This window comes from Schistocerca cancellata, chromosome 2, assembly GCF_023864275.1.
Source record: "Schistocerca cancellata isolate TAMUIC-IGC-003103 chromosome 2, iqSchCanc2.1, whole genome shotgun sequence".
Taxonomy (NCBI): domain Eukaryota; kingdom Metazoa; phylum Arthropoda; class Insecta; order Orthoptera; family Acrididae; genus Schistocerca; species Schistocerca cancellata.
Genome location: NC_064627.1, coordinates 474391609 through 474415757, shown reverse-complemented (window position 1 = coordinate 474415757; position 24149 = coordinate 474391609). Strand labels below are relative to the sequence as shown.

Below are 24149 nucleotides of genomic sequence, written 5' to 3'. Positions count from 1 at the left end.
CATGAATAAACTATGAACGCTCTTCCGTGTGTAACACATACTAAATATTAACTTATTTAGGAATGAAGGGTTTCATTTGATCAACACTATATAATCCTTTAATTACACCTGATGAAGGTTCCATAAGAAGTAACGCTTTGGGATGTACAGTCTTATGTACAACATATGGACCTTCAAAGATAAAGAAGAATTTTCTACATTCCTTACTGATCTTCGAACTTTTAGGATGCGATCGTACTAGCACAAGATCTCCTACCTGAAATGAGGGTTCTATAGCATGTTGATTATAACTTTTAATTCCCCGTTCGGCATTCTTAACAATCTGTTCACAAACCTTTTCGTCTGGGATGCATTGTTGGATCTCATTTGCTGGTGGCCAAGGTAGAGCAGCTAGTAAAGGCTCACCTATAATTCGTAGAGTAATATTTTTCTTTCCTTTACATAATACGGTAATCCACTAATTAGGACTCGTATTAGATGACTTTCAATCATTGGGTCTCCAATTAATTTAGCACGGTTTAAATGCCATTCGAAATAATTCCTATAACCTCTCCACCGTTTAGAATATGGAGGACGGTCTAACAACTCTAAAGTTAAGTGTTGTTGTTTTCCTCTTGACCAATAATGTTGTTTAAACTGCTTAACAAAATCATCCCAGTCCCTAAATTCATTTCTATGCAGTACTGCCCACTCCGCAGCTTCTGCTTCTAAATGTCCTATTACAAATTGAATGCGTTTTTCATTACTCCATTTGGGAGATAATGATGTTTCAAAAGCTTTTATAAAGATTATAGGGTGAAGTTCGCCTCCTGGTTTGAATACAGGAAATCGACTTGCTACATTTGAATTTGTCGTTATATCATCCAGACATTCTGCGAGAGAAATAGTCAGATTTTGTTTAGATTGCGGAGACGGAGTTGCATCGGATTTGCTTGCCGTGATTTCTTTATTCATATTGTTGTCGTCCGAGCTAGCAAATTCGATGCGATTGTTGTCTCTGATTATGTTATTACCTCTGCTATCTGAAATGTTTTCGTTATTATCTAATTCCGATAACCGTTTAGTAATTTCCTGTATTCGCATTTCTGTATTGGAAACGCGATTAGCTAATATCGATTCTTCACTGTGTTCACGATGTGAACGCTCTGTACCTTCGTCAATGTTATTATCTTTGGCAGTCTCAAGGTTACTGCATATTTCAGTAATTAAAAATTTCATGTTTTCGATTTCGGTATGGTCCTTTTCTACTTGATGAGTTAATGTCTCTAATTCTACATTATCTATTGAAGAAATCTCTACAGGTTTGGTAGAGACCTCTTTAATAGATTCCAATAATTCTCTACGAACAGTTTCCGTTTGCATAGAAAATTCATCTCGTAACATATCGTTATTTTTCTGTATTTCATTTACAACTAAGATATTGACATTATCTAGTCTCTCGGTTAAGTCAGTAATATCGTTTCGCATACGAGCTTTTTCCTCTCGTGATTCCTGGATATGTTCTTCTAACCTTTTACAATTATCAGCAATCTTATTACTAAGTCCTACTAGTTTTTCCTGCATTTAAACTTTAGACGACTCTATTTTATCACTTAATTCTCGACTGGTTTCATTAAGATATTCCTGTAACCTGTCCGTAGATTTAGTTAGCTCCCCTTTAAGTCTAGCAGTAGATTCCTCGTTAGACTGTTTTAACTCCTGTTTTAGTTCCTCTTTCAATCTAGCAGTAGATTCCTCGTTAGACTGTTTTAATCTAGCCATAGATTCTTCGTTAGACTGTTTTAATCTAGCCATAGATTCTTCGTTAGACTGTTTTAATTTAGCCATAGATTCTTCGTTAGACTGTTTTAATTCCTGTTTTAGTTCCTCTTTTAATCTAGCAGTAGATTCTTCGTTAGACTGTTTTAATTTAGCGATCGCCCTAAAAAGGGATCTCATGCTCCTATCGGACATAGACTGCTCTTCGTCTGACATTTCACTTCCCGACATTATTGGGGCTGCAGATATAATCGCCGTCGATGCAGCCGCTGATATGCTGCGACCCCGCTTCCGCAACCGGCAGGACGCTGAGTCGAACACCGGAGACGTCACTGGCTGCAACCACGCCCGGCACCGCCGTAGACAGGCGAAGCCCTCAGCAACACCTCTAATACCAGCCGGAGGAACACCCCGCAGCTGACGTACTGGGCCTATTAGTTTAGGGAGAAAAAAGGTTGTCGGGGTTTGCAGCGTTCAGCTGCTGCCCAACAGATGCGCCTTCTCGTGGAATAACTGCGTGACCGTACTGCTTGGCTGCACTCCGTCAGACGCCCACACCCACGAAGTCGCCGCTGGCTGGTGAAGGCTCCACGAAAACTCGCGTTGACTTCCGAAGGACTCTTGATGCTTTGTTTCGTACCTGTATGCCTTAGTTGCACACAAGTCCTGTTTCTAAGGTCGCCACGGTCGTATGCAAAGAATTTCATCACTCGGGACAATTGGTTTGCGTAAACTTTTCGATTTTAAATTTCGTTTGTTTTCTCCTCAGAAATTATATTGACACACGTTATCTTGATCTAATCGATATCAGAATCACACATTAAATAAACTTTTGAGATTCAAAGTTTCGGTGAACGCCGTAAGAATCACTAATCTTGTCAAATATATTATTAATCCGTTCACATAATTCTTCATAAATAAATCTTCAAGACACGTGTTTCAACTTTAGTAGCATACACTATTTTATTAGCTTCATACACATACAGATGTGAACTTGAGCGTTGAGAATTAGTGACTGACTTTTCAACAAGATTAAGCTCTATATGACGTCATTGTTGTACAAAAAGAGTATACAAATTCATTTTTAATTTTTAGAAGCACGACGCAACAACTCGGTTCCAGGATCTTCTGTTGCTCCTCGGCTGTCGACCCGCGACGTATAGCGGCCAGCAATTTCCTCTCTGGTCGCGGCAACGAAGATGCTGTCTCCGTTCGTTGCGCCGCCCTCTCCGTACATGAAACACATAAAAAAAATACAAAACTTTTAGATAATTCACATCTATTAAAAATAATAAGAAAAATATATAAACAAACTAAATTAAACTTATAGTCACCTGCAAACTGGGCTGACACTGGTGGATGGGTGACGCTTCAATTTTGCGTCCCACTACAATGTACGAGTACAGGTTGTAGACACGTAGTTGATGACATATGGATGCTTGGGTGGTGCCATGAAGTGTGCTCCGACAGCCTAATGGGAAGCCGACGGCTTGCAGTAAGCAGGAAATCAGGGTTCGAGGTACGATTCAGCACAAATTTTCATTTTTATTATTCAATTATACGACTCATGATTGTCTATATTCGCAAGTGCAAATGTATTTCATGTCATCAATGTCCTGCTGACTGCTGTATTCGGATGCTAAACTTTTCACGGATATTAACTTCCCTAACGCCGAACACGAAATCATGCCGAAGAATGATTTGGCAAACTGTACTCGTAGTCCCTTCGCAGTAACCTTCATTTCAGGCATTTAAGACTGACGATTAACAGCTAATACATTGAATGTATGACTCATAATTTCTAAACTGTACTTGCTGAATGGAATAATAGGTCTTACGAGCACGCACTATCGATTGAGTATAAAATGCAGAATGAAGAAAGTAAAGGGAAGTAGCAGGAACGGGATTGACGATTAATATCAAAATTGGGAACCACGAAAAGGACAAGGCGATGGAATTCGGCTACCTTGGAAGCAATGCTCCACATGACAGCCAAAACAAAGAGATATTACAACAGAATTGCACAGACCAACAATGGAAAGATCCATTCTTACATGTCCAAACCTACCTTGAAATTTTTCACACGGGCAATACAACGAAATAAATCTACTGTCAAAATTTTAGCTGCTAATGGCCGTTGTAAGTATTCTCCAAACGAATTGTTGAAGTTACTCGTTTTTATTGCACAAAGAACCGCTTATAACAGCGGTTTGTACAGGCCTTCCGGCCCAGGGCACCATTTGGCGAATATGCAGACGAACTCGTCACAGGAGTACTTAGCGCCACTTAGCCCGAGGTCCAAAGTGAACACATGCAGATTTTAGGGGCTTAAACCGTACTAAAAATACTTCAAACCACTAATAACTCTAAGGCAATATCAACATCTAAACTGATGCGCGTGTAGTTGTTACACAAGTGACTGGCAGAAGAAAGAAAATTAAGATTGTTAACCGGGATTTTAATTTATTGACGTTAAATATCTTAACAATTCCTGTAGCAGAGTCCTTAATATTTTTGGAAAATGTTTATTTTGCTAACGATGAAACACTTCCTTGTTTATTCCCCGCAGTCGTCAAAAAAATTCAAAATATGTATTGGTTGACGAAAACAAACATTTTTTTTTTACACCAGGCACATCTGATAATACAAAAATTAATGTCCCCCAGCACTTCACAGTAATTATTAGTTTTATTTAGACAGAACTAGAATGGAATAAGAAATGGTCATTGCCACTGTTCTCCAAATTGTGCTGTGTACCATGCAAACTTGACCTCTTAAACTGTGGTGGTGCAAACTGAGAATGTAGAAATTACTGACACTTAACAATACTGTTCCGCTGATAAACCTGAAATAAGCTAACGGAAATTATATTGTCAGACAATTTTATGAAAAATGACTTATTTTATCGAGATGCTGAATCACAATATTAGTTCCGGGTGGATTTCGAATAATATTAATTCCCTTCTCGTCGTCCTCTTAAAGATGTGTCGTGATGTCTAACCCAAGAATCCAACAACAGCAACGAATTATTTTCTCCAGATGATAAGAAAAAGATTGAAAATGATATTCTCCCATTTACCGATTTTACTACGTCGATTACAAGATTCATCCAAGTAAACAGTCCTTTTCTTAAATTTTTGGTCCTAATTACCCGTGATGTTCATGAAGAGCGATTGAAAGCTGCGGACATAGTAACCCACTGATACTTACCCATTGGCATTGTTTTATACGAATGTATCACAGCATTCATCGACCGCGCAAACTGTCTTTTTTTCGCTCCAAATGATAAACTGAAGTTTGACCGATTGACTTTATTCTCAACATTTAAGGAGATACAAAGAATCTTTGTCTTGACGTCAACTACGAATTTCTCTGTAATCACATCTATTCTACACGTTTATTTGAGGCGAACTTCGTAAGTTTGTGACTTCTTTTTCTGTACAGTTTCCAGAAACTGTTTAAACCAGGTCAAAGAAGCCTGGAAATCAGTAATGTTTCTGTCAACTTCAAATCAGAGCGCCCAGTCAAGTGGCTCTCCCTTGGTAACGGTGCGTTGACTTTCACGGGCAGTTCTAAATCTTCGAAATACTTTCTTTTTCACACCTTTTCGAGTTTCATTTTGGCGCATATGTTACACTTCATGTACAGCATTCTTCCATTTACACAATTCATGTTCAGATTTGACTAAACGAAACTGGCTTTTCACACTGCTTAACTTTAAGCGGTTTCTCCCTCCTCCAGTCATCATCATCATCATCATCATTTAAGACTGATTATGCCTTTCAGCGTCCAGTCTGGAGCATAGGCCCCCTTATACAGTTCCTCCATGATCCCCTATTCAGTGCTAACATTGGTGCCTCTTCTGATGTTAAACTTATTACTTCAAAATCATTCTTAACCGAATCCAGGTACCTTCTCCTTGGTCTGCCCCGACTCCTCCTACCCTCTACTGCTGAATCCATGAGTCTCTTGGGTAACCTTGCTTCTCCCATGCGTGTAACATGTCCCCACCATCTAAGCCTGTTCGCCCTGACTGCTACATCTATAGAGTTCATTCCCAGTTTTTCTTTGAGTTCCTCATTGTGGACACCCTCCTGCCATTGTTCCCATCTACTAGTACCTGCAATCATCCTAGCTACTTTCATATCCGAAACCTCAACCTTGTTGATAAGGTAACCTGAATCCACCCAGCTTTCACTCCCATACAACAAAGTTGGTCGAAAGATTGAACGGTGCACAGATAACTTAGTCTTGGTACTGACTTCCTTCTTGCAGAAGAGAGTAGATCGTAGCTGAGCGCTCACTGCATTAGCATTGCTACACCTCGCTTCCAGTTCTTTCACTATGTTGCCATCCTGTTCTAACTTTCTTCCTCCTATTTGGCAGCCGGCCGACGTGGCCGTGTGGTTAAAGGCGCTGCAGTCTGGAACCGCAAGACCGCTACGGTCGCAGGTTCGAATCCTGCCTCGGGCATGGATGTTTGTGATGTCCTTAGGTTAGTTAGGTTTAACTAGTTATAAGTTCTAGGGGACTAATGACCTCAGCAGTTGAGTCCCATAGTGCTCAGAGCCATTTGAACGATCCTATTTGGCAGTCAATCCGTTTATATTTCTTGCCCAGTGACATCACTTTCGTTTTGGAGATGCTAATCTTCATACCATAGTCCTTACATTTCTGATCTAGCTCTGAAACATTACTTTCAATCGAATCTGCCATCACAACTAAGTCATCCGCATATGCAAGACTGCTTATTTTGTGTTCACATATCTTAATCTCACCCAGCCAGTCTATTGTTTTCAACATATGATCCATAAATAATATGAACAACAGTGGAGACAGGTTGCAGCCTTGTCTTACCCCTGAAACTACTCTGAACCATGAACTCAATTTACCGTCAACTCTAGCTGCTGCCTGACTATCCATGTAAAGACCTTTAATTGCTTGCAAAACTTTGCCTCCTATTCCATAATCTTGTAGAACAGACAATAACTTCCTCCTAGGAACCCGGTCATATGCCTTTTCTAGATCTATAAAGCATAGATACAATTCCCTGTTCCACTCATAACACTTCTCCATTATTTGCCGTAAGCTAAAGATCATGTCCTGACAAACTCTAAGAGGCCTAAACCCACACTGATTTTCATCCAATTGGTCCTCAACTAATACTCGCACTTTCCTTTCAACAATACCTGCGAAGATTTTACCCACAACGCTGATTAAAGAGATACCTCTGTAGTTGTTACAATCTTTTCTGTTTCCATGTTTAAAGATTGGTGTGATTACTGTTTTTGTCCAGTCTGATGGAACCTGTCCCAACTCCCAGGCCATTTCAATTATCCTGTGTAGCCATTTAAGACCTGACATTCCACTGTATTTGATAAGTTACGACTTAATTTCATCCACCCCAGCTGCTTTATTGCACTGCAATCTATTGACCATTTCTTCCACTTCCTCAAATGTGATCCTATTTCCATCATCATTCCTATCCCATTCTACCTCGAAATCTGAAACATTACTGATCGCATTTTCACCTACATTGAGCAACTCTTCAAAATATTCCCTCCATCTGCACAAGGCATCCACAGGATTCACCAGCAGTTTTCCTGACCTGTCCAAAATACTTGTCATTTCTTTCTTACCTCCCTTTCGAAGACTGCTAATTACACTCCAGAATGGTTTTCCCGCAGCTTGACCCATAGTCTCCAACCTGTTTCCAAAGACTTCCCACGATTTCTTCTTCGATGCGGCAATTATCTGTTTGGCTTTGTTTCTTTCTTCAACATAACTTTCTCTGCCTACCTGGGTTCTGGTATGTAGCCATTTTTGATACGCCTTCCTTTTGCTTTTACAGGCTGCCTTGACTGTATCATTCCACCAAGCTGTTTGCTTCATCCTACTTTTACACACTACTGTTCCAAGACATTCTTTAGCCACTTCTAGTACTGTGTCCCTGTACCTTGTCCATTCCTTTTCCAATGACTGTAATTGACTACATTCAACTAACTGGTACCTTTCTGAGATCGCTGTTATGTACTTGTGCCTGATATCCTTATCCTGAAGTTTCTCCACTCTTATCCTCCTACATATGGACCTGACCTCCTGCACTTTCGGCCTCACAATCCCATTTTCACTGCAGATTAAATAGTGATCAGTGTCATAAAAGAATCCCTTGAATACACGTGTGTCCCTCACAGCCTTCCTGAATTCCTGATCTGTTATTATATAGTCAATGACAGATCTGGTTCCCCTGCCTTCCCAAGTATACCTGTGAATGCCCATAGTGGCACAGAAATTCCAAGAGTTGTTTCCCGTTCCTGTTGGCCTCCATATCCTCTCCAAATTTACCCACCACCTTGTCATACCCTTCTGTTCGATTTCCAATCCTGGCGTTAAAATCACCCATGGGCAGAACACTGCCCTTGTCCTTTACTCTAACAACTACATCACTGAGTGCCTCATAAAAACTATCCATCTTATCTTGATCTGTCCCTTCACAATGCGAATATACTGACACAGTCCTAATTTTCTTGCTAGGCACTGTCAAATCTATCCACATCAGTCGTTCGTTTACATACCTTATTGCAACTACGTTGGGTTCCATTTCTTTCCTAATGTAAAGCCCTACACCCCATTGTGCTATTCCTGCTTTGACTCCTGACAGGTAGACCTTGTATTCTCCCACTTCCTCTTCTTTCTCACCCCTTACCCGAATGTCACTAACAGCTAAAACGTCCAGCCCCATCTTACTTGCAGCCTCTGCCAGCTCCACCTTCAGAGTAGCCCCCATTGATATTAATAGCTCCCCATCTTATTACCGTTTGTTTGCCAAGTCGTATCTCAGGATTCCCTGATTTGTCAGTTAGAGGTGGGACTCCGTCACTTCCAAAGGTCCGAGGCATTTTGTTCTGATTGTTGCCAGCATCATATTTAAAGTACCAGGGAAGCAGGCTGCTAGCCTTACTTGCCCCGAGTCCCATTGGGTTTTACCCCTAACGGCTGAGAGACTAACCGGTGGATTTGGTAGTCTTTGCCGTATGAGCACAAAGGTGACCACGACACAGAATATGTCCGAGATGCCCAGCCTTATTCCAAAGTAACTGGTATCCCGACTGTCGGGACCACTTACTTGGCCACTCATACGTAGCCCGTGGTTCATGAACTAGGACATGACTACAGGAACCCACACCATGAACCCTCCTCCAGTGAACCAAATAATTTGTAGCCTTTTCTTTTTCACTGAAATCTATTAATGTACACGTTTTCTTAGAGTTTAGAAGGTACTCTATTTTCTTTAATTAGAAATCATCATTCGAATCATGATTCTCGGAATCGAGCGAGTTATTTCCTTTTTCTCTAATTTTTACACACTTTCTAACGAAATGTGAGAATTATTCTAATGAATGTCCAAGAAATTAAATAAAGAATAACACAGGTCTTCAAGAGAAGTAGATTATTTCAGTAGCATACCACGTTCTTCTTATTCTATGTTTAATTGGATACGGTATTACTATGAAACTCCGGAGCCTCCACAAACACATGTGTTGCTAGCAAGCATATGTGAACGAAACACGCACAAAGTAATTAAGTTTTATCTCCATTGTTAACACTTAACGATACCTGAAGGCAACTGCTAATTATAATGGATTTTAATGAGTTGTAAATTAAAGCGAATAGTAATTATGAACAACTGTGTATGAATATCTATCCACAGAAACTGAAATTCACTTTACAAATTATGATCATATTGTGCCACGTTATCTATTTACCGATCTCCTGTTAGCCAAGGATATATGTCCATCGTGTTGTGCACGTGCTGTCTGCTAGATCTACGACAAGGGTACACGTTTCTCCAGCTCCCTGACGATTTACGAATTTCGAAATTTTTTTTTAAGTACTTGTAGTGTGTCTTTGCAGCTACAATTTTGATGTTGTTTCTTTTGGTGTATTCTTGTTGCATGAAAAGCTTCAGGGCACATTTCGACATGTCAGAATGGACAGTTCCCTTGTCAGAGGATATATCTCCCCATACCCGGCCAAATTAAGAATATATTATCAAACATCGTTCTTAATTTGAGGAAAAAATTTCTGGGAATTTACGTGTTCAGTTCAATATAGTAAGGCGGTGAAACATGGACTGTGGATAAAATCGGAGTAGAAGGAAATTGAAGCGTTTGAGATGCACCTTACATGGATGTAGAAAATTATGTGAACCTAAAAGATAAGACATGAGGAAATTCTCCATCGAATTGGTGCGGAGAGGAACGTGTATAAAACCTTAATAAGAAGAAGGGTCAGAATGATGGAACTTAACGCAACAAGGAATAACTTCCTATTTCCATGGTACTTGAGGAAACTTTAGAGGATGAAAACTATGTGGAAGAAAGAGATTGGGAGACATCCAGCAAGTAATTGTGGACGTTGAGCACAAGTGTTAATCTGACATGAAGACATCAGCAGAAGAGAGAAATTCGTGGCGGGCCACATCATATCAGGTGGATGACGACAAGGAAGCTCCGTGATCCAGTGAATGTGAATCCACCAACTGCAAATGATTCAGTTGACGCAGTGGTTAGCACCGCACTCGCATTCATATCCCGGTCAGGCACTCCTTATGGAGGGTCATTCAGGTACCCCTACTGCCGTAGATTTATTCATTTCACGACGTTTTAGCTAACCTTCATGTTTTCTCGCTCGCTAAGCACAAACAGTCCTACAGGAAAAAATCAACTGGAGATTTTTGTAGGAAATTTAATGTAGTTCAAGTTTGCAGAGGTGTAAATCTTTTCCGGAGAGTTTTCGAGTTATTCAAGAAAAAGGCCATCCGGACTCCCACATTCAGCTCCAATCAGTCACTCTTTTTAGTTTGTTTTTCATGGCAACTTAGCCTATCCACCACTGTACAAATATTTGCGAATGCATGAATTATTTCCCACGTTCGACCTTCTTTGGCCTACACTGACTGACGTTATTAAGTTACCAGCTTAGACGAGTACTTAAAAATTGTAAAATTGACGTTGGTGAAAATTTTATGTAACAGTTTTGTAAATTTTAACAGCATGAAATAATCACATAGGTGTATTCGTCAGGCGTCCTGACTACAATACTAATGTGCTTGAAAGGCTAATTCGAATTGTCAACATATTTGGTTTTAGCGTAAAGTTCAGAAAAGTCATTTTTCGTTCATTAATCTTTAACTTTTAAATTGATAATATTTGATCAAGGAAACACCGACAACCGAGGAACCTATTCACGGAATAAGTCTACCTCAGTTGCCAGTCATTCGTTAATTTATTCCAGGAAGGGTTTCGAAGCATAATGCTTCATCTTCAGGTGCTAACAAATAATTATGGGAACATGAACGTGTTGCGGTCAGGCCAGTCAGTCATGCGGGATTTCACCCACGTCAAACACACGTTTAGGAGCGTAAGACCAGCAACCAAAACGCCCGCCTGGACAGCACGATACGGAAGTGTCGCGACAATGTTCATGGCAAATGCAAGCGCAGATGTTTAGATAAGTCTGGCATACAGTGCTGAACCTGGGGACTCTTTAGCAGAGAACACCTACGCGTTTTTACGGTGGATCAAAGAGTTAATTAAAACCTTACTGTGGACCAGTGGAAACGCGTCACTGGTCGGACGAATACGATTGTTATTACACCACGTCGATGTTGTTATCGTACTGCATTATAAATCTACCACGCTGATGGGGACATTACTATGCTGTGGGGAAGATGCACAAGTGAGTCCACGGAATCGAAGGATTCATGACAGCTGTTGACTGCTTGAACATTAGTGCTGGCTGCCGCATTCTTTCATGCCAGATGTCATTCCTGACGGCAATGGCATATTCCAGTAGGAAGACTCCCCGAAGCCAGAATCATGCCACTGTTGATTCATATCACGTTGATGTCATGGCCAATAAAACTTCCTGATCCAAACCCGGTGGAACACATTTGGGTCGCTATCGGCTGCCTTCACCACGTCCACAACCCACTAATTTAAGAGAACTGCATGACCCGCCTGTCCACATACTTCCATCGGCATTATGTCGGGTGCCGAGAGTGTATCAAATCCGTGCCTCGCAGAAAGACTGGTGCATTACGTTCCAAAGGCGTACCAAGGCGCTGTTACGGAAGTGGTCATAATGTTTTGGGTTTTGGCATAACTTGAGGACAAAAATTACTTATGCATAATGTATCACTGCCAAGTAACAGCTTGATGAATCTTGGACCATATATAGAAACAACTACTGCAGTATGCACATAAGGTAACTGAAAGAAACACCACTTTCATTTAAAGAGTTTCGATCAATTTCGACAATGTTTCTGGGCGAATGCGGTACACTCACTGGTCAACATCATTGAGAGACTGTACTCCTTACCCATGTGTGGCTTTCCAGGGTTGCATTCTGCCCTGACTTCATTTTTACGGATGACAATGCGCGACCGCATCGAAGAGTGCAGGTGGAGGTCTCCAGGAATGAGAGGGTACTCGGCGAATGGAATGGACTGCTAGTATCCGTGACTTAAGTCCCGTGGAGCAAGAGCGAGTTGCGTTGGGAAGACGTATTGCAGCACGTTCACATAGATCAACGACCATGCAGAAATTGTCATCCTTGCTGGAGGAAGGATGGAATGCCCTACCACAGAACCTGCTTACTAGCTTTGTATGCAGCAAGGGACCTGGGAGCATGTTACGGAACATGTAGTTATCACACACCGTATTAAGAACACGACTGTTCTCCAACATCGACTTCTTGCAGCGGTGTACCGTAGGTCTCTAGAAGAGCGTAGCGTTCCAAAGGATTGGAAAAGGGCACAGGTCATCCCCGTTTTCAAGAAGGGACGTCGAACAGATGTGCAGAACTATAGACCTATATCTCTAACGTTGATCAGTTGTAGAGTTTTGGAACACGTATTGTGTTCGAGTATAATGACTTTTCTGGAGACTAGAAATCTACTCTGTAGGAATCAGCATTGGTTTAGAAAAAGACGGTCATGTGAAACCCAGCTCGCGCTATTCGTCCACGAGACTCAGAGGGCCATAGACACGGGTTCACAGGTAGATGCCGTGTTTCTTGACTTCCGCAAGGCGTTCGATACAGTTCCCCACAGTCGTTTAATGAACAAAGTGGACTATCAGACCAATTGTGTGATTGGATTGAGGAGTTCCTAGATAACAGGACGCAGCATGTCATTCTCAATGGAGAGAAGTCATCCGAAGTAAGAGTGATTGCAGGTGTGCCGCAGGGGAGTGTCATAGGACCGTTGCTATTCACAATATACATAAAAGACCTTGTGGATGACATCGGAAGTTCACTGAGGCTTTTTGCAGATGATGCTATGGTGTATCGAGAGGTTGTAACAATGGAGAATTGTACTGAAATGCAGGAGGATCTGCAGCGAATTGACGCATGGTGCAGGGAATGGCAATTGAATCTCAGTGTAGACAAGTGTAATGTGCTGCGAATACACAGAAAGATAGATCCTTTATCATTTAGCTACAAAATAGCAGGTCAGCAACTGGAAGCAGTTAATACCATAAATTATCTGGGAGTACGTATTAGGAGTGATTTAAAATGGAATGATCTTATAATGTTGATCGTCGGTAAAGCAGATGCCAGACTGAGATTCATTGGAAGAATCCTAAGGAAATGCAATCCGAAAACAAAGGAAGTAGGTTACAGTACGCTTGTTCGCCCACTGCTTGAGTACTGCTCAGCAGTGTGGGATCCGTACCAGATAGGGATGATAGAAGATATAGAGTAGATCCAACGGAGAGCAGCGCGCTTCGTTACAGGATCATTTAGTAATCGCGAAAGCGTTACGGAGATGATAGATAAACTCCAGTGGAAGGAAGACTCTGTAGGAGAGACGCTCAGTAGCTAGGTACGGGCTTTTGTCAAAGTTTCGAGAACATTCCTTCACCGAAGAGTCAAGCAGTATATTGCTCCCTCCTAAGTATATCTCGCGAAAAGACCATGAGGATAAAAGCAGAGAGATTAGAGCCCACACAGAGGCATACCGACAATCCTTCTTTCCAAGAACAATAAGAGACTGGAATAGAAGGGAGAACCGATAGAGGTACTCAAGGTACCCTCCGCCACACACCGTCAGGTGGCTTGCGGAGTATGGATGTAGATGTAGATGTAGAAACGACGACAAATAGTAGGAATATACAGATAGAGGCAGAATTTGGCATTTCTTATCAGTAGCTGGTGAGAATCTGCTGAAGAATATTACACGGTACAGAGCTGACTGTGACAGTAATCTTAAGACCAGCATTGGAGCACATTACAAAGCTTGAGCTGCCGTTCGTGTTGGCCACACACCTTATTAAGAATGACGTCTCGCTCTTTGTACCGTGCAGGAGACCATCATTAATCGCCGTTTTAAGTATAATTAGTGTTGTCTGAATAAAGGTGTCATTTCTGTTCGTCTGAAGTGTAATCGTTTCAGTTAACTTCTGACCTATACTGTAGTATTTCTTTCTATGGATGGTCCTAGTTTCATCGAGCCATGATACTTGGCACTGACACATGACGCGAGCGTTACTTTTGTCCTTGCATTTTGAACACTATGTATATTTAGGGTGTCACAAATAACTTCGGCACTTCATATATTTCTGAATTGAAACAAAATGAGATAAACGCAGTAGGTCATGGACGCACCTATTTCAGGGCCTCACACAACTAGCAGGAATGCGCGATCCCTACAAATAAACAGACCAGTTTCAACACAGTCACTTTTGTTTAATGGCAAATGTATGTTTTTTTCTACCGAAATGAAAACTAGACGTACAATTAGCGTCGTCCAACTTGGTATCACCGCTCTGGCGCTATACCATCTACGTAGACTTTAAAATAATGGAAACGGTGCCACGGTTTCTGCCGTAATGAGGGTTGCCTGCACTCTTCCTGAAGCCTCCGGTTGGCATCCCTTGCTCCTAGCATTATGGCAGAAACTGTGGAACCGTTGCTGTCCTTCGAAGCCTGCGTATTTCAGAAGGTATGAGATTTTGAACAGTGAAAACAAATCTGCCGGCACTAATTGTATTTCTAGTTTTCATTTGTTTAAAAAAACATTGATGCGCCCGTCAGAAACAGTAATTTTGTGTTGAAAGTGATGTTTGTTTACATTTATGGATGGTGCATCCTTTCTTATTGTGTGAGCCCTGACACGGGTGCATCCCTGGTCAATTGCATTTTTCACATTTTGTTTCGTTTAGGAAATATTTGATGTGGCAGAGTTCGGTGGGACACTATACATGGACAGGGTGTTCGGAAATTGCAGATACAAAATTCTAGGACTTATAGAGCAGAGTGAGTAACTAATATTTTGAATAGGACCTATATCCGAAAACGTACCGTTTCCATTCCACCGCAGCTTCAGTTCAGATTTTTAACTCGTACGCTTTTGGTTGAGGAACAGAATTAGGTGTGACGCAGTACAATTATTACGTAACAATTCTAAAGTAAACTTAACGGAAGATCCATTTATCATTTAAGCACGTTTGTTTCTATTAACACTTTAACATTACGTGTTTACATTTTTCCAGAACATAAAAACCTAACATGTTGTACGTACAGAAAAGTACTGATGCATTACAACAACGGCAAGATGTGGCGACTACCAACTTTGTTGCAGACATTGTACCTACGAAGCATATTGTTGTACACACTCTCCGTCCCAGCTGGTGCCATTCCAATTTCTAGTGCAGCGGCTAGAACTCGTGTAAGCAGATCATCCTCTGTCTTTGCAGGAATCTCGTAGCAAGGCAAGAGTTACGGGACATCAGGTGACCTTGTTGTTAATGTCTCCCTGCCTGCCCTATTGCATATCAGGAGAACCAATTCTGGGACTTTTCTCTTTCTCTCAGCAGACGTGGACACGTTACACATGAACTAAAATCCTCGTAGAACGGTACGTTTACAGGCATGGCTTCCTGTTCAAATGTTGTGTACTCACTCCCCTCTACAAGTCCCAGAAGTTTCCAACGGAGACTTCCGAACACCGAACCCTCCAGGAACATTCATATATTGCGGAAATGGAAAGTGCTATTGATGTGCGGCTTTCACAGAATGGATTGGTCGTCAGAGGTTCGTATTGTTAACCAATAAACAGACTGTAATAATATTTAGAAATGTCAGTGGTATCTCTTGCAGGATTCAAATGCGAGTCGTTTACGACATATATTTTGAAACGTTTCTACATCGACCTTTGTTTGCGCTATTCAACATGCGTAGTTGCTACGTGCGACGTTATGTTCCCTCACAGTGCGATTGTGTGTTCCTTGAGTGCATTGCGATTTGCTAGTCAGTTAGTGTGTGACAGACCAAGCAGTAGGTCGCGATTGGACGATAGGAGTTACCAATGCAGAAAAAGCCGACATACTCATGGTGTATGGAGATTGTAACAGGCATGCATTTCGTTCTGATACGGTGTATGCTGCGAGATATCCCAAAAGACATCAACCACCTCGGCAATTATTTATCAACCTCTTCAACAAGTTATATGAAAATGGAAGTGTAACACATAGACAACGTGACAGAAGAAAAAGTGACGACAGAAGACGGGGAAATTAACGTTATTGCTGCTGTTGCACTTCATTCACACTTGAGCTATCTCACAATCGCACAAGGTAGTGGCATGAGTTAGGCAAGTGTCCTATGCATTCTCCATCGACATAGGTTCCGTCCCTAGCACATCTCTCTCCATCAAGAGCTGTATGCAAACGATTATGAGATATGCGTTAACTTCTGTATATGGACATTACGACAGGACACTCGAGATGTTTCATGTATCTTGCTTAATGATGTAGCCACATCTACCAATCATGGCCAGGTAAACGACTGAAACATGCACTACTGGCTTATTGACAATCCTCGTTGACTTTGTCAGGCGGAACGTCAGCGTCCATGGTCCATGGAATGTAAGTGTGTGGTGGTGATGATAGTGAACCATCAAGTCATAGGCCCGTTTTTCATAGACGGAATATTGAACGCACACACGTATTGCAGCCTCATAACTGATCATCTCCCACGGATGCTAGTAGACGTCCCTCTGCAGACTAGGAGGAACCTATGGTACCAGGATGATCGCTGTCCATAGAGGACGAAGCACTACAGCATGTCTTCACGAATTGTTTCCAACTCGTTGGATTGAACGCAGAGGACCTGTACCTTGGCCGGCCCATTCTCTGGATTAGACGTCTGTAGACCTTTTCTTGTCCAGGAAGCTGTAAGACGCTGTATACAAGGACATATCAACTACACCCGATGGTATCCAACTACATATTAAAGCAGCCTGCTCGGACATCTCTGCTGATATGCTAGCACGTGTACAGCAGTCACTAAACACTAGAATAGAAGCGTGTATTGCCGCTGCCGGCGCTCATTCGCAACACAAGCTGTGATGGTCAATCGCCTAGTGATTGGTCAAAATAATTGACGTAACTGGTGTAGCACTTGAGTTGTTCTTTAGCGTGTGCTACCATGGGTATTAGACAAGTGTCGATGTGGGAACGTTCCAAAATACGGTATCTGTAAACGACTCGCATTAGAATCCCGGAACAAACTCCACTGACATTCTAATTTACCCTTGTTTTAATCTGTTAATATCAACAAAAGTATTTTTACACAAAAAGTACGTTTTCTTAGTATTATTACAACCTGTTGAATGGCCAAGGGGGGAAGGTTCAAAGTGCTTGTGTTAAACAGCTAGAGGTGGTAGATCATGCAAGGGAAAACACTTTTTATAAGATAAAAATTTTTGGCGACGCTTCCCGGTGACGTCAGACGTCTATAATGATTGATAATGCACCTGAGAGGCGTCAAGTTGTAGGAATTCTGTGGCGTTCATGTGCAATGTGTCTTGCCTATAAGCCAGTCACTTACATTTCGTTGAAGTTGGTAGACCAAGTTTGTGAAATATCTTTCCTTTTCTTAGAGGGACTGTAATTTGTAAGGTTTTCTTGTTAAAAGTCACTCTGTTAATTTAATGAGGTAGGCAGATTAAATGCGGCACACTGGTAAGTAGACTCCGCAGGATCGATGAAATCTCGTCGTTCCAGGGCATGCGAATTCAACAAAACGACACCTAGCGTCACTGGGAAACGTCAGCGAACATATTGTCCCAACAAAATTTTGTTTCACAAGTGTAAACAATTTACTATAGATATGTGATGCATTAAAATAAATTGAAGCTGTACAGCAGTTTTAACAGAAAAGAAAGTAATTAAATTTCTCGTTTTACTATACAGTGTAGGAAGCCATTTTTGTAGACATGTCCTACTCAGTATGCCGTGTTTAGTAATGCTGCAGAATCTGGCCAGCTTACAAGATGGTCGTGCTGAGAGAAGGTCTATTTAAACATTTTGTTCCACTTGGGTTTTCGCACGATGGTGTTCCTCATCTCTATTGGCAACAGTCCATTTAGTCACGGTGTTCCACTTGGATAGGGGAAGTGGTCTTGCCTCGGTGACTGCCACAGAGAGGAGTTACCCTTCACTGTTTTCCTCATTTCATTTGGACATGGTGTTCGAACCAGGTAGCACTTTTGTGAATGATCTCCTATTGCTTGTTGCTGCAGCGTCCGACCCAGCAGAGGAGGATTCGCTGGGCGGGTCGACGCCGGCCCCGGGCAGTGGTGGCGGCGTGGCGCCGTCGCGGGGCTCTCTGGAGCGCCAGCTGGAGGTGCCCCTGGGCAGTACGGTGACGCTGCAGTGCCCGGGCGGCGGCGCCTCCTGCTGGAGCCGCCTGGGCAGCCCTCCAGAGCCTGTGGGCGCGGGGCCGGACCTCACCATAGAGCGCGTGCTGTATCAGGAGGCGGGCGCCTACCGCTGCGAGCCCGCGCTGCACGACGCCAGTCACCTCACCGTCAACCTGTCCGTCAGGGGTGAGTGCAGCGGCCAGCACTGCGACCAACAACCTCCCGAACTAGCGGGGTGGCGCAGTGGTTAGCATACTGGACTCGCATTCGATAGGACGACGGTTCATACCCGCATCCAATCATCCTGATTTGAGTTTTCCTCGGTTGTCCTAAATCACTTCAGGCAAATACTGTGAAGGTTCCATCTAAAGGACATGGCCGACATCCTTCCCCATCCCTCCCTAATCCGACGGGGCTGATGACCTCCCTGTTTGTTCCCCTCCCTCAAATCAACCAACCAACCCCCTACAGCTCGCTCAGGGAGACATCTTCACTGCTCTCACTTCAACTTAAGACTATTTCAGAAGACTGATTTGTACATGGCCACAAGTCTTCTAAGATACTTCAACTTTTCTTAGTCTGATGCACACAATTTGTACTTGAAACTTACAGCCAGATGAAAATGAAACTTGAGCCCAAACCTCCTTAAACAAACACTCTGGTTGCAGCACCTCTCGAGTATTTTAGCTAGTCCGACTGTTTCAGATCTCCCATACCCCTCTCATACTTGACATTCAAAACCCAAACTTCACAGGTAGATAATTACATATGGAGTCGAGATGCCGATAGTATTAAACAAAATTAATGTTCAACACTTTCACAAGCCATTATACAGGGCGCTTCAAAGTGCTAGCGACATATGTCCGGGTGTGACACATCGCGTCATGGGGGACATCTTTTGTTAGAGACAAAATGTTCGCCAAAGCTTCCCGCCTACGCGAGGTGTCATTTAAGGGAGGTTGGAACGCCCTATCCCCACAATGTTAAATTTAATGACTTGACACCCCTGTATTTCAGGAACCACTGTAGCCATTGGCATGTAACTTTTGCAGGACATTAAACTGTATGTTCTGAGTCTGCTGAACTACAATAACTGCATTTCAGCCACTGCTTTCGGAAATAAAATTTTTTAACTACACGGTTAAAATTTTGTGTACTTTTTTGCACGTTATCCTAAATAATTTTAATTATACGTAACATTATTTTCTTCTTTCAGGATATGATTGTTATTAACCCATGAAAATTTGAATACTCTACTCGAAGTGGTTTCCGACATTTAGCGAAAAATGCAACAGAAAATGTAAATTTTCAAAAGACTGTAACTCACTTAATATATGCTTAATTTTTTTAATTTTTAGTCACTCAGAAGCACCCTGCACCATCCTGTGTATCATCCTCTTGATCTTTCTCCAAGTTTTTTTTCTTCTTTTCTTCTTTCTGGACTCCTTAGTGGCCAACTGCGCTGCATACTCTGCTTTATCAATGCGAACCTGGCCCATCTGCTCAAGTTCTCTGATGCAGTTTGCTCCAGGATTAATTCCCATATACTGTAGCACTTTCACCCTACCACTGTTGCCAGCATCACCTCCCCCCTCCCCTCCCCCACTTTAGTGTCTCCATTCCAACAAAAACATTTTTTGGTAAGCGAGTCGATGTAAGATTTTTGAACGACTCATTGAGATTTTGAGTCTCACCATTCAGACACTTCTTCGGTAATTCTTGATTTGCCAGTCTTCTGTAAACAGTTTTTATGATATCCATGACTGTTGCTGGGATGTAAGGTTTGAAAGTTTGTGGCTGTATGAACTGTTTGAGTACTGAGCATTGGGGTAATTGCACCACGAATCACGTCTAGGAGGGCAAAGGTGGTGTACTGCTTTTTCGTCAGTTAATAGTCTGTGGAAGAAGGCAGCCCATACTGCCTGCTTCATTTTCAACAAATCCTCAGTATTATTTCTAAGGGACATCCCATAGTACTGCTGTAGTCATCAATCATTTTGTCTGTCAGCCTGCCTCTTATGGTTTTACCATCAGAAAGATTCTTGTCTCTCAAACTTTGTTTCAACTTCCTCAATTTGGTGCCCATCCTCTTCTGGACTTGACCAACACATCCCAGTTTTGTGATAATCTTCTCACCATAACGCTGAGCGGATACTATTCTGTTGTATGCTTTTGAGTCTCCATCACCTAGGAACTTAGTGTAACACACTCCCCTTTCGTTCACAGATCGACTAAAAGTTTCAGTACCTGCAGAGGCCTCCATCCCATTACTTTTTCCTTCATAGTTTCTGTCACAGGTATGCCGTTCTTCATTCCTTGATTTATACTTATAACAATGTTTGGTTAAAATGTGGAAATCTATTACATTCCAATATCCACACTGGTCACCGTAGCAACAGAATTCTTAGAACTGTAGCCGCGCTTCTGCCAAGTGCCATCAAAAGCTACTGGTATGTTAGTCATACCATCATTTATTTCAACAGCTTCGTTTGCAGCACCCTTCATTGACTCACATGCAACAAATTCTGCAAGAGTGCCAATAAATCCTCCATACTTTTCGATTTTACAAGGTGGGCGTGGCATATTCATTACGGCACACATTTTTTCTGCTGCAGCGTGTCCTTTACCAATAGCTCTCAATCCATAAAACTACTTAAAATTTACTTCAAAGTAATTATCTTTACACTTACCAGAATTCCAAAATAAATGAATATATTCACAAATGGTCCAATAAATGATACGTTTTCTGGCTAGTCCATCTGATAACTCACTGTCTTCATGTAAACTAACTATCCCTCCACATATTTTACAATACACAAATTCACCTAACACTCTTATTAGGATGTGTAAATCTATCACCATTTACATCTATTTAGTTTTGAGAAAACTGTGTATCACAAAGTTTTATTTTAATCTTCGAAGCAATAATGGGTGTTTCTCTAGATACTGACGAATTTTGCTGTATTTCATTGCCTGTATCGCACGCCACATGTTGAACACAACGTTTCCCTTTATTCGAAAATTTATTACCATGTAACCTAAGTTTCTTAAAAACATTTCGTTTTGACGTCATGCTTTACTTTTTGAGAGTTTAACCTATGTATTTATCATTTTTCCTCGGAAAAACGTTAGCACTACGACATACAGCGCTTGATTATGCTATGAAACTATAAAATACAGGGCTACCAATACAAACACGTAATGTAACCTTTATAACACAGCAATCCACAGCCTTCTATATAAAAAATTTCCGTTTTTATTCGATCTTGAGGTAATGCGCGTAAAATTTTTAGCATTTTCAACCGGTGGATACTATGTCTAAAAAAATAAAATAAAATAAACTTCCCATGTGAGTTTATAAGTAATATATATCATTTTATTTGGAAAATTGCAAATTTTATAGTGAGAAAAAATCTGAAAATGTAAAAATTTTTTTCCGCTTTAACTCCCATTAAGGCTGGTTGTGCTCGTGAGAACTGACAGGACTTGGGCACTCTTCGGCGTTCGTATGCAGTGTGTGTCGCTTATTATCCAGCCATATTCTCCATGCGAAAGGAAGTAGGCAACTGAAATTGAAATTCCCTATTCGCTTCAAAACTGTATTTCTCCACTGACAGACACTCATTCTTCATCTCCATCTGCATCACCCTGGTACCTCTGCAATTCACTGTTGTGTGCCTGGCCAAGGGTTTATCAAAACTCCTTTAAGGTACTTCTGTACCGTTCCATCTCGAACAGCGCGCGGGAAAAAGAAATTCTTAAATCTTTCTGTGCGAGCTCTTATTTCTCCTAAGTTTTAATGATGTGATTTCCAAATACTTAGCTGATTTTACAGTCTTCAGATTAGTATGATATATCGTGTAACCGAAATTTAGCAGAAACTTTTTAGTACTCATGTGGATAACTTCACACTTTTCATGATACAGAGTCAATTACCACTTTGTGCTCAATACAGATATATTGTCTAAATCATTTGGCAATTCGATTTGATCACGACGGTAAATTGCAACATCATCTGCACGCAATCTAAAGAGGGCGGCCAGATTGTCTCCTAAATCGTTTACGTAGATCAGGATCAACAGAGGCCTTATAAAAATTCCTTGGGGTTTTCGGATTGAAAATTCTGTATCAGTTTATTAGGGTGAGTATTATGCTGTGAATCTGGCTACTAGACCCTGCTATTTCAGTAAAGTGTCATCTTCCCAGGGCTGGCGAATACTGTAGGATGCTTAGCATCGCTAGGAAGCGCCGGTGAACATTTTGCCTCAAACAAAAAGTGTCACAAATGACCTGATGTATCACCCCTAGACGTTTGTCTCAAAGACTTTGGAAGACCTTGTATGTGCTTATGATATGCTTATTGGTACTGAAAAAAATTAAAGGTTTACGACTTTTGCAAATCGTTACACATAGTTGTGGCCTAGTCATCGCTCCTCTAACCAAAAATGGTTCAAAACATTGACAAGAAGTATGTGGAAAATTATAGTGCGTAGAAGCATAGGTAATACTCCATAGTATCTTTTATTGACAAAGCTGCTCGGCAGCCTGTAAAAGATGAACAGTACATTGATGTATCGTTAAGTTGAATATACTAAACAATTTTTTTCAAGACATTCTGGAAAATCCATGCTAAATGTAAGGCTCACTTTTTGTGGGGCATCGCGTCTTTAGCCCTGCTAGAGAATGTCTACAGTCCGAAACGCTCCACCATCAGCATCGTATGCTGTATCACTTTATCTTCCATTACACGAGCTATTAAATGTTACGAACGAAGTACAGTTTTCTGTTCGGAAAAACAAGAGTTATTTTTCACAATGTGGTCGAGGAGGTATTTTATAGCATTAACTGTTTCTTCGTCTACATTCGTTTCTGACAATTATGAACTGCTACTACTTTATAAAATAAATGTAAGGTACTTATTGTGAGCTGTTACTGCAGTACACATCACACTGTCTCCACCGCCAATATGGCATCGTCTACAAGCTTCATGTTTTTTGATTACTTATTGTTCCGCGGAAGTCGGTCAACATGGATTCATGCAGTAAGATTTTATGTAGTATAATAAATATTCATTATAAATGATTGTTTGTGTACATAGCACCATCAACTAAAATTGTGCAGGAGACAGTACCCGAAATTCATCGTAACTGTGTTCTGGTTTTCACTGCCCCACTATCAAATAGTTTTCCATATTTGATTTGGTTTCACGGAAGCCATTAACATCCTCCCTCTTCCCACATACACTAGGGAGTTCACTGATTCCTCTCACATGCCTTCAAAACATACAAAGAGCCAAAGGGTCACTGCCTAGTTCGTGTGGCCATTTTATGATGCACAGAGGGCGTACACATCATAGTATAGCACGAGACGAAACATACAGGTCTCCTTTCGTCCCTAATCTCTGTGAGTTCCGTAATGAATTTCTGTCTTGTGTTCAAACTGACAAAACTGGGGAATGGTGTTCGCCAGAGGCCCTACATATGACGACATTTATCAACTTCTAAATATTAGGTGTCACAATAACTAAGTGGCGTGTTACCTGATAACAGATAAGTTACAATGACGACGATTCCTATAGGATATGATGTACTGGTAGACTGCCAATTTCTTAATAATATTCCAGCGACAATGCACAAACAAGATAGCAAGAAGCTGACCGCTAAGTATGAAGAAAAGGTGC

At 41.4% G+C, this 24149-nt stretch overlaps 1 protein-coding gene across 1 annotated transcript in view; it reads left to right on the top strand.

The window, feature by feature from the left end:
- LOC126155352 (hemicentin-2-like) overlaps nt 1-18720 on the top strand; it is a 238092-nt gene extending 219372 nt beyond the window's left edge. The window contains exon 5 of the mRNA XM_049916222.1: nt 18350-18720. Coding sequence (XP_049772179.1) covers nt 18350-18720 — 371 coding nt within the window. The remainder of the gene's footprint in view (nt 1-18349) is intronic.
- Nucleotides 18721-24149: the final 5429 nt, after the last annotated feature.